General features: G+C 44.3%; 1 protein-coding gene across 2 annotated transcripts in view; it reads right to left on the bottom strand.

Annotated features, from left to right (window-relative positions):
* Positions 1-8,974, bottom strand: part of Limk2 (LIM domain kinase 2) — a 68,068-nt gene extending 59,094 nt beyond the window's left edge. For both annotated transcript variants that reach the window (XM_010603823.3, XM_010603824.3), the window contains exon 1: positions 8,823-8,974. In XM_010603823.3, coding sequence (XP_010602125.1) covers positions 8,823-8,838 — 16 coding nt within the window. In that variant the 5' untranslated portion in view covers positions 8,839-8,974. The remainder of the gene's footprint in view (positions 1-8,822) is intronic.
* Positions 8,975-12,041: the final 3,067 nt, after the last annotated feature.

Below are 12,041 nucleotides of genomic sequence, written 5' to 3'. Positions count from 1 at the left end.
AAAAAAAAAAAAAAAAAAGTGAAAAGAACACAGGGTGGGATGTTGCAAAGCCCCTAAAGCAGGGAAAAACAAACAAACAAACAAAAATTCCTCAAAGTTGGCAACCGTTACCTTAAAAAACTAGGGGAACCAAGTCCGGGCCCTGATTTACTATATAAACATTTAATGAAGTACTGAATGGCTTCACCCCCCAAAAGTTTTATCTTTCTTCACTGATTACAAAGTGATGTTCTAGTTACATTTGTTTACAGTACTCTGTCCACCTTTTCCCCTCATCAGTCTCCTTCCTTGATGTTTTCCACTTTGTCTACACACTTGTGTCATTTGTTCTTTAACAACAGTTCACTCTGTGCTTCTGCCTCCTCCGTCATTCGCTCTCAGTTTTTCTCCCTATGCTCCTCACTCCCAGCTCCACAGAGCAAAAACTGCACCTTCGTCATCCTATCCCCAGGGGACTAGTACAGGGCTGATGCAGAACAGACACTCCCTGGAGCTGAATCTCACTGAAAGGCTGGATGCCCAACTGTCAGCTATAAAAGTAAAATCCAAAGATAAACTCCAGAGGACAGCAGGGATGATTCCGTCGGAGTAAAGTTTCTGGTTCCCAGGATGACCCCCGTCTCGTGGATAAACCTGGCTTCAGTTTTTCTGTTGTACTTTCACACTAATTCTCTGTAAGTACCTGAGGAAGGTTATTAATGAACAACTTTCCCTAGACCAGACCCTCTTCAAAAGAACACTCGTGGGGGCCAGGGATTTAGCTCAGTGGTGTGGCCACTGGCCTCGAAAGCGCAAGGACCCAAGTTAAATCCCCATACCAAAAAACAACAACAACAACAAAAAAACAAACAACAGTTGTGGCCTCTTTAGCTCCCTTATAATCCTTAAAATCAGTGATATTTGCAACTTTTATTCAGAGAAATTATAAAAGAAATAGTGTGAAGTCTTGGGAATTTTTATGAAGCCTCATGGAAAACCAATCCGGAGTCCCATCTTTCCTAGATAAGTTCCTTTTCAGGAAAAAGAGAACAGCTGTTCACCTCTCTCCAGGGTTTACCTCTCACCTGTGTAGCCTTATCAATAACGGCTATTGATTGTCACAGTCCAAAGGGATCTTGATTAAGTAAATATCTACAGTAGCCTCAAACAATAAGGGGTCCTTATGAGGTGTTAAGTGAATAGAAAACTGCCTTCAACTATTATGGAAATCTGTTACTTTAAAGAAGTGGTTGCCGGGGTGTGGTGGCACAGACGTGTAATCCCAGCACTGGGGAGGCTGAGGCAGGAGGATCGCTGTGAGTTCGAGACCAGCTTGGACTACATAGTGAGTTCCAGGTTAAGTCTCAACTACATAGTGAGACCCTGTCTCAAAAAAACAAAACAAAACAAAAAAAACAACAACAAAAAAGAAGTGGTAATGTGTAACACAAAGAGAACAACAGCAAATGACTCATCACAAAGGTTTCTCTCTCTCTTTTTTTTTTTTTTTTTTGAGGCAGGTTCTCAACTGTGTAGTTCAGGCTGTCCTTCATAGCCCAGGCTGGCCTGTAATTCGCAGGGTTCCTCCAGCCTTAGCCTCCTGAGTGCTAGGATCACAAACATACACCACCACATCCAACTACAAAGGTTCTCACTTTTCAGGTCTTTTGAATCTTGGTATAAAATACATTCACTCTGTAGATGCTGCTCTCTCTTCACTTAATTGGCAGAGTGAACCTCAAACAATCTGTGAATCCAGGGTTAGGTACTAGAATGACAAGATGGTAAGGAACCTTTAAACCAACCATTTAATTTTTCTGATAAAGGTGAGGGGGGCAGTGTCAGAGAAGTGAGTCGCCTATCATCACAGAGCTAGTGAGTCCTGGTCTTGCAGGGACTCAAATCCATGGCCCAGGACAAATCCAATTGCATTTTTATTACTTTATACAGCTTCAAAAAAGTTGACACTTGCTCAAGACCATACAGTTACTCAGTGGGCCCAGCTCAGAGCCAGGGCTTAACAGTCACTTTAAACTTGGTTTAAGCTGGGTTTCTGCAAACTAGTCCTTTTTGGACTTCAAAGTGGAGAGAAATTCCAATCACTGAGAGTTCATAAGATCCTAATGCTTAGTCTGAACCAACATTGCAGATCCCGTCCTTTCAGCTGAGAAAAATCTTTGAAGCTTCTCATGTTCCACCAGACAATGAGAACCAGGAACAATACCCAGCTGATTCAGTGCACCATAAAACAAGTATGGTAACCACCCGGCCCCCTAGGAACTGGCGGGTCAGGTGTATAGTAAATCCCACTTGTTCCAGGACAAATCAGGAAACAGAAGGGCAGGGCAGCAGCTGTGGGGAACCACAAGAAAAAGATCACATTGTAATGAAGTGACTAGCAAGAAGACTAACAGTAATGATTAACATTCCTCTAGAAACTTTCCCCTGTCTCCCCAATGGTTTCCTTCCTCAGCCAGCTTACCAAATATTACCCAAGGGAGTGCCTCAGGAAAAAGATTAGATGATTTTTAAATTCTTTGGACCTTAAATTCTTCTTTTGTAAAAGGCATCAAATGGATCCTTTCAGCGCTGAGAGTCTGTAACATCAAACCAGGGGCCTCTCATTTTTCAGGTTACACCACAGAAATGGGGATCTCTGAAAGTTTCATTGTTACTGTCGTTCTTTCTTTCTTTAGTTGCTTAGGAAAAATTTGTGAGGGTCAAGCCAAAGAACTGGGCTTAAGAGTTGGGTTCAAAACCTGGCAGTTACAGTTTGCCTCCATGTCCTTGGGCATATTTTGTACCCTCTCTTCCAGTGTGGTGGTATATAGCTACAATCCCAAGCACTCAGGAGGTTGAGGCAGAGGATTCCAATTCTGAGGTCAGGTTGGGCAATTTAGCAAGACTCGCGCTCAAAATAAAAAATAAGGGCTACAGATATAGCTCAGTGGTAGAGCCCTTGCCTAGCATGTATGAGGCACTGGGTTTGATTTCCCTGTATTACAAGGGAAAAAAAATTACTCACTGTGACCTTGTCTCCTAACCTTTAGAAAAAGGACAATACCACCTACCTCACCTTCATGATTACCTAGCAGATTAAAATAAATAATAACATAATAGATGTGAAAATACGTCCCGTGGTACCTGGCACTTTGACCCGTTAGTGAGTTATTTCAAATCTTCCTGCATGAGTATCTAGGAGGCAGGCTGGGGAAAAGTTTGAACTAAACAGATTAACTTCTAAAATCTTAAGGAAATGTTTTCAAAATAAATCCAACTACGTGTCCATGTACAAGGCACAGACTAGGCCAGAAACTACTGGAACCCCTGTTAAGTACTCAAGGGACACGAAGGACAATAGGTAGAGAAATAACAAATCAGAGAAGGACAAGCCAGGCACTCCCTACAGGACAGCCTCCCTATAGTAATAGGGTACAATGCAGAGACAAAACAGTTCCTGTAACCTTCAGGCTCCCATTTCTAACCATACACGCTTGGCTGTGAATGAATAGACATTTTCTTATCTGGGGGAAGACTTGCGAAGAAACTCTTTATCAGGGAATCCGGTCACTCAATTCATACATTCTCACTTAGCAGTTCTCTCTACCTGCTGTAAATGACAAAAACTACTGAGTCCTTCCAATGTGCTATCAATGTCCTAAGCACTAGTTAAGTATGAATACAAAGATTCCCCAAGATAAGAACTAGCATTACTACACTCCAAGTCTTGAATCATTTTTAGACTTTCTTGCCTGTCCACTACATTTCAGGCAAAAAGACCTCATAAAATGGAATCCTAGGGTGAAAGTTCAAGGAATAAATTTTTTCTTTTTTGGGGGCACTGAGATTTGAACCCATGGCCTTTAGGTTTCACACTAAGCTACATCCCCAGCTCTTTTTTTTTTTTACTTTTGGGGTGGGGGTGGGTACCGGGATCAATTCAGGGCCTTGCGCTTGTGAGGCAGGTGATGGAACCACTGAGCTAAATCCCCGGCCCACTTTACCACTCTGAGTATGTCCCCCAACCCTAGTCACTTCCAGGTTGCACTGACCAGAACCCTGCCCTGGGCTGGGAATCAGCTTAGCTTCCATAAAATGCAGAAAATCCACTATGAATGTGGAAAACCTAATACAGCCCCTTGTACACAAAAGATTTTTATTGAGCTTGAAACTCCGTAATTCCCCATGGTGAGTGTTATCATTGTGTATATCTAAAATGTACCGATAAATGTTTTGGGAAAGAAAGAAAGAAATGAAAAGAAAGGAAACTCTGTAGTTCTCTTGGAACTTACTCTGTCTGGTCCCTCCATCCCATAACCAGGGCCATCCAAGTCACCCTGCCCTGCCCAAGTCGTCAGGCATCTCCTACTGGTCAGTGCTGTCTTCTCCATCCTTACCACTAACCTTTTATCTCAAGGTCTATTGTACTTACCTCCAGACTGGTGCTCTGTACCCCTGTCATGACTTCCTGACTCAGCCTATGGTGCCTACTGCAGCCTGGAAAATTCTACAGTCCATGGCCTTGCACCAAACCTCCCAGTCTGACTCACACTCAGCCGTACGTTCTTTCTGACTCCCTAATTCCCAATCCCTGCCTCTACCACACATAGCAAGTCACCATTCCTTATTAAGACCCCGAGGGCTGGGGATTTAGCCCAGTGGTTCCAGCGCCTGCTTTGCAAGCATAAGGTCCTGAGTTCGATCCCCAGTACCAAAAAAAAAAAAAAAAAAAGACCCTGAAACTTGCCTACCTTTGCAACTTACTCTCACAGTTTCTTCATTACTAAATTATCATTCCTTCCACCTTTTAAAAAATATTTACCTAATATGTCTCAAATCTTATCTTCTTTTAGAAGTGTTCCCAAAGGCTGTGGGTATAGTCCAAGCATGTGCTTAGTATGCATGAGGCCCTGGGTTGACTCCCCAGCACCAAAAAAGGAAAACAAAACAAACAACATCAACAACACAAAAAGTATTCCCTAACTGAAACCGGTAGGTACTCTAAACACCTTGCTGTTCTTCGAACATTTCCTGATTATTTATTGCTCGTGTCCCTTTATTTTACTTTCTCTTGAAAGCATTACTGATTATGATATTCACATACTTATTATCTATCTCTACCTACCAGAACACATACTCCATGAATAAAGGGATTTGTTGTATTTTGTTCACTGTTGTAATGTTCAAGGCTAAAAGTGTTCGGCACACAGTAGGTCCTCAATAGATATTTGTGGAATATATGGACAGAATTCTCCTTCACTTTTGAAATTCTATAATATTACCACACATAGGCCTACAACTTAGTCTTTTTTTTCCTTAAATTACCCTAATTAATTTCTCAAAAGCACAAACTATATATTAATTTCCACAAATATTTATGAAGGACTTTTTTTTTTTTTTTTTGAGACAGAGTCTTACTACATAGTTGAGACTGACCTGGAACTTACTATGTAGCCCAGGTAGGTCTCAAACTCACAGTGATCCTCCTGCCTCAGCCTCCTGAGCGCTGGGAGTACAGGCATTCGCCACCACACCCGGATCTATGAAGGACTTTTTAATGTGCCAGACCCACATGTCTCAAATAGTCTGGAGTAATGGAAAGAGCACTGGAGAAGCCCTACATGAGTCCCGGCTCTATATTAGAAGAGAAACCCTGGATAAATACATTTTCCTCCTGAAGCCTCAGTTTCTTCAAATGTAAAACAAAGAGACTACAACCATATATTATCTCAGAAGTGTCTCTGAGCTCTGGTGTCTGATAAAATTTATAAGAGGTAAAACTTGGCTCAGCCCCATCCCATAGACATCACAGGCACTCAGTAAATATTTGATTTCTTTGTTGTTGATTCTCTTGTTACACAAGAGGAATCTGAGATGTCTTGGAACATAGTTTGAACAGAATAATAAATAAAAGTTTAAGTCCCACTTCCTTCTCTGACTCCCCAGATAAGTTCTTTTTGCTTGTGATACAGAGAGAGTGAGGCACTAAACCTGAAGTTGAAAAATATGAATTCTGATGACCACTAACTTGGAACTTTGAACAAGTCATTTCTGGGACTTAATCTCTTTACCAGTAAGAAGCCATGTTAAACGCTGAGGATGTAGCTCAGTGGTACAGTGCTTGAGATTGGAAATCAATTGAGCCCAGGAGTTTGGGGCCAGTCTGTACAACATAAGTGAGATTCCACCTCTTAGAAGTTTAAAATCTTTTTTGTTTGTGTTTTGAGACAGGGTCTTGCTGTGTAGTTCAGGCTGGGCTTCAAATTGCAGCAATCTTCCTGCCTCAGACTCCCAAATCCTAGGATTACAGGTATGCATCACCTTGCCTGGCACTATAAAATCATTTTTAAAAGGGGATGAGGATATATCTCAGTAGTGTAGCACGTGCCTAGCATGCACAAGGTCCTAGGTTCAACTGATACCACCACCAAAGGTACCATGTGCTTTCCTACTTCAAGGCCTCCCTGACAAACTAAGGGCCTAGCTGGGCGTGGTAGCACTTGCCTGTAATTCTAGGACTTGGGAGGATGAGGCAGGATAGCTGAGAGTTCAAGGCTACTACAAGAGATCTGTCCTAAACCCCCAATAATAATAACCCAGGGTCTTTGAACTAGCTATATCTCCAGGCACTCCCCTCTTTCATTAAATTTTTGAGAAAGGGTCTCCCTAAGTCATGAAGTAGCCCAGCCTTGGCTTGAACTTGTGATACTCCTGCATCTGCCGCCCAGAATGCTGGGATTACAGGCATGCAACATCATACCCACCTCCTAAGGGCCTTTTTATGCCTGGAATGTTCATGGCCATTTACTTATCCTCAAGGCTCAGCATAAGCTTTCTTTTTAAAGTAAAGTATTCCATATTTACATCCACCTAAAACCTAGCATACTTTTTTCTTTTTAAAATTTTAATTTATTATTTGGCATGCAACATCATACCCACCTCCTAAGGGCCTTTTTATGCCTGGAATGTTCATGGCCATTTACTTATCCTCAAGGCTCAGCATAAGCTTTCTTTTTAAAGTAAAGTATTCCATATTTACATCCACCTAAAACCTAGCATACTTTTTTCTTTTTAAAATTTTATTATTTATTATTTTATTATTTTTATTTATTTTTTGTCATACTGGGGATTGAAGACAAAGCCTTCTCAGTGAGCTACATCTCCAATGCTTTTTTTCCCTTTCTTTTTATTTTTATATTTTAAAATATGGTCTCACTAAGTCACCAAGTTGCCCACACTGGGCTCAAATTTGTGAGTCTCCTGCCTCAGCCTCCCAGAATGCTTGGATTATAGCTAGCTCCTGGTGCACTCTCAAAGTACTTATCTCAACTACCATACCACTTAACTCAACTGATACCTTAATTATTTACTATCTCTAGGGATGTAAGCACCAAAGGACTGTGTTCATTTTGTTCACCATTGCTCAGCACTTGATTAAATTCGCAGCACAACAAATCTTTTAATCAATGAAAATTCATAAACTAATGCATAAATTCTCCTTTGGTTCTCTCGGAGGAAATCTCATAAAAACAGCATCTAGGGTACTGGGCTAGAGAACATCCTTAAAATCTTTCACAAGTTTCTGGGAATTAAAATTCAAGATGGAATCTATTCATTACAGAGCTCCAAAGTCACTGGAAATCATGAGTTGAAGAATTCTAGAAGCTTACACAAATGTTCAAGGAAGGAATCGAAGGCATTTCCACCCCTAGCGCTCGCGCTCTCTCTCTCTCTCCCTCAACCTATTAGCACCAATGAGGACAAAATCCCATGCTCCCACAGAGAGGAAGGGACCCACTGCCGGTCTGCTTCTTGTATTCAGGATGGAGGAAGTGACTGTTCACAGGCCAAAATCCAGGAAGCAGGGGGCAGATGTCCAGCCCTTCTCAGCCACACAATTCTCTCCTGGATGCTGACCTTCGTAGACCCAAAGGCTGGGTCGCCACGCAGGTGGCCTGGAAACAGAGTCCTGGGATAGGGGAACAGGTCTAGAGGGAAGCTGCAGGGTGATGTGTGAGGTGACCGCAGGCCCACCTCACCCAACTCTGCAGCTACCCTCGGGCCTCGGAAAACTCCTCCTCCTAGGTGTCTAGCCACGACCCTCTCTGGGTCTTACAGTCTGGCCGGAGAAAGGACTCCACTCCCATAGGGAATCTTGGAGACCCAGGAGGCTTAATTTCCGCAGCAGATGCAGAGACCTTTGAGCCAAAAGAACGGTCCAATCTCTCCTTACCTCTAGTCTGTGTCCTAACCTATCAATTTTCTGCAAGAAGCTCCAGGACCCTTGAAACCCCAGACGCCAAGATACGCCCGAGGAGGATTGGGTTTTGGCAGAAAAATCATTGCCTCCTTCATTTCCGCAGGAAACCAAGAACCCCAGCATAACTACATCTCCTAATTGTCTGGAATCCTAAAGGATCCTGTATTCTAAATATTAAGAGTTCCCGCGCCAAAGAAGCCGCAGGCCCCTCAACTCCCTTGGAAAGGGTTTGATTTGGGGACCTGACCCCGCCAGACCCGCCGCTCCCCAGTAGCTGGACTCTAGGAAAAGCCAGAATTCCCTCCTTCCGGGGATTTCACCTCGCAGGAAGACGCCCCACCCGCCCGCGGCGCAGAACGCTGTCTTCCGGATGCCTCGTTCCAGTTCCCAGAGCCCTAAGACCTCCGGATCCCCAAGGAGCGAGAGCCGTACCGAACCCACCCCCCAAGTCATTCTGAGGATCCTGGACCAACGCGGACCCGGTCAGTCCGAAACCCTCAAGAGGCTGCGGGTTCCCCTCGAGCTACTCGGCCCCAGACTTCGGGCATAACGGTGGGACCCGTCGGCGCAGCCCCTTCCTTACCCGCCAGTGTGGCCATGGTTCCCGGGTGCAGAAATGAGGTTAAGGCGGGAGCTACAGAAGCTTCCCTCGGCTCAGGCCGCCGAGGCAGCCGAGGGGGATCTCAGCCCCAGGCGCGAGCTGGACGCACCGCCTACGGCGCCCGGGGAGGACCAAACCGCACCTGACACTGGTGCCCGCCTGTTGATGTTGCCCTGGCGGCCGCAAGACCCCGCCCCCCCCGGTCCCGGCCCGCCTCCTGGTTCGCTCTGTGTGACCTCGTCTCTGGCGCCCCCTGGAGCGAGCAAAAACTTTTCTTTTTTGCGGTGCAGGGGATTGTGCTCGGATCTTGTGCTTGCCCGGCAGGCACGGTGCCACAGAGCTACATCCCTAGACCTGCAGCAACTTTTCTGGGTGCTTTCCTAAACGGGTGCTTCATTTTTTTTTTTTTTGAGACAGGGTCTCACTATGTAGTTCAGGTTGACCTGGAACTCACTGTGTAGCCCAGGCTGGTCTCAAACTCGCAGCGATCCTCCTGCCTCAGCCTCCAGAGTGCTGGGATTACAGGCGTGTGTCACCACGCCCAGCCTAACCAGGTGATTCTGCACAGGCGAGAGTTCTGAACACAGAATATTCTCTCTAGGCCAGTTCTCCCATTTTACAGATGGAGACAGCTGAGGACTAGAGGGGACAAGTTTAAGCTACTTCAAGTAGCTCTGCTAAATAGCCAGGGGTGTGTCGTAATTCCACCACTCAAGAGGCTGAGGCAGGAGGATCCCCGCGAATTAGAGGCAATCCTGGGATACATAGTGAGTTCAAGGCTAATTTAACTACACAGCGACACCTTGTCTAAAAAAAGAAAGAAGGCTTAGCATATTGAGTGCAGAGCACTAATGGATTTTTGGTACCAGGAATTGAACTCGGAACCTTGCACTAGCGAGGCAGGCGGCGGAACCACTGAGCTAAATCCCTGGTTCATAAAAAAAAAAGGAAAAAAAGAAAAAAGGCTTCTTACACTGAGTGCAGAGCTCTAATGGGAATCCAGGCTTCTTGACTCCCTGTGGGAGGCTCCTTCCAGTAGAGTATTTGGAATCAAGAATATGAATATGGGAAGCCAGCCACGGGGGCAGTCTGTCTTCTTAACACTTTGGAAGGCTGAAGCAAGAAGATCGCAAGTTCGAGGCCAACGGGGCTACATAGCAAGTTTAAGGGAAGCCTGAACTACACAGGAAGACCTTGTCTCAAAAAGAGAGCGGGGGATGGGGGAGAGGAATAGGAAGAAGGAAAGAACTGGGCTCATGGTAAAGGCTCTGGATTCAATGCCTGGGAACGCACGTGTGCAGGCGCGCACAGTACGAACATGGGGAGCCATGTCTACCCCATAAATAGCTGGGGGTGCGGGGGGCTGGGCTAGATTTTGCTTACAAGTTTCCAGCTCAGAGAAACCAGTTCTCTCTCTCTGTGCCAGTTTGAGTAAATTAACCTAGATTATCTCTAGGTCAAAGGTACTATGGAGGTGGCTCAACCATCATTTCAGGAGCAGATCCTCAGTGAAGCCAAGTAGGCGCAATCTTCCCTTGTACTGGGGGAGAGAAGATTGATTCCAGAACACCCCACCCCTTAAAAAATCCCCTAATGCCCAAGTCTCTTATATATGTAATATATATCGTCCATGTACAATCCCCAAATCCTTTAAATCATCTCTAGACTACTTATAAAACCTAAGACAAATGCCGGGCATTGTGGCACACACCTGTAATCCCCACACTTAGGAGGCTGAGGCAGGAGGATCACTGCTAGTTCGAGGCCAGACTGGGTTAGTGAGTTGAAGGCCAGCCTGAAGTACCTAGCAAGACCCTGTCTAAAACAAAACAAAACCAAAACAAAAGACAACAATAGCAAACTAAGATGATATATATGCCATAAAATGTGATACTGTACTGTTTAGGGAATAATCAGAAAAGAAGTCTACATGTTCAGTGGAGGTTTATTCTTTTCCCAAATACTTTTGATTCTGGGTGGGTTGAATTCACAGCTTTGGAGCTGTGATGCAGAGGGCAAAATGTCTATAAATTAGTCCTGCACATGGCAACAGTAGCATTGCCCCATTGTAAGAAGAGCAGCTTCTTACTCGAATGCTGGCTTGCTAGTCCCAGAGTTCCATTTTTTAAAAAAAACAGGCTAGAAATCCAGGTTGTCTAGGTGAAATTTTCTACTTTTTTCTTTTTTGAGACAGGGTCTTGCTATGTGGTCCAGGCTGGCCTTGAACTCACTAGCCCAGGGTGGCCCCGAACTCCAGGTGATCCTCATGCTTCAGGCTCCAAAATGCTGGGATTATAGTTGTGTACTGCTACACCCTGCCCAATTTCCTTTTCGTTTTTAAAGAAGCAGCAAGATATATCACGTACAGGTACAAATTCCCTAGGATGAATGTTATTATGTATATCTACAATATACCAATAAAAATTTAAAAACCATTATGGTCTCAAGGTGAGTCTATTTTCCAACAAATGACTCAAGTTTATCTTTATGGCAGAGTAATGCTCCATTGTATGTAAACATCAAATTTTCTTTATCTGTCTTTTGATGGACATATAGGCTGCTTCCAAGATTTAGTTACTATGAATCGTGCTGCTATGAACACGACTATGTGTGTACCACCGTACTATGATGTTTTTAACTCTTGGGAAGATTCCTAAAAGGGGGAGAGATGAATTAAGTGGAATTTCGAAACTGAGCATTGTGGCTCAGGCCTGTAATCTCAGCACTGGGGAGGCTGAGGCAGGAGGATCACTTTGAATTCAAGGCCAGTCTGAGCTACATAGTGAATTGAAGGCCAACCTGGATGGGATAGCAAAACCCTATTTCTAAAAACAAAAGCAGGGGTAGTTCTAGTTTTCATTTTTTGAGGAATCTCCATACTGATTTCCATAGTGCTTGTACTAATTTATATTCCTGGGCTGGAGATTTAGCTCAGTGGTTCCATCGCCTGCCTCACAAGCACAAGGACCTGAGTTCGATCCCCGCTACCAAAAACAAAAAACTAACTTTTATTCCCCATCAACAAAGTAAAAGGGGTCCTTTCCCCCTACATTCTTTCCAGCATTTGTTATTGTTTGGTTGGTTGGTTTTTTGAGTCAAGGTCTCCATATGCTGTTCAGGCTGGCTTTGAGCTATGTAGCCCAGGCTGGCCTCCAACTCATGATAATTCTCCTGCCTTAGCCTCCCAAGTACTGGGATTAC

The sequence above is a fragment of the Fukomys damarensis genome, unplaced genomic scaffold (assembly GCF_012274545.1).
Source record: "Fukomys damarensis isolate Sample0158 unplaced genomic scaffold, DMR_v1.0_HiC HiC_scaffold_12, whole genome shotgun sequence".
Lineage (NCBI taxonomy): Eukaryota > Metazoa > Chordata > Mammalia > Rodentia > Bathyergidae > Fukomys > Fukomys damarensis.
The sequence above is the reverse complement of the archived record's forward strand: the minus strand, read 5'-3'. Positions and strand labels throughout refer to the sequence as shown.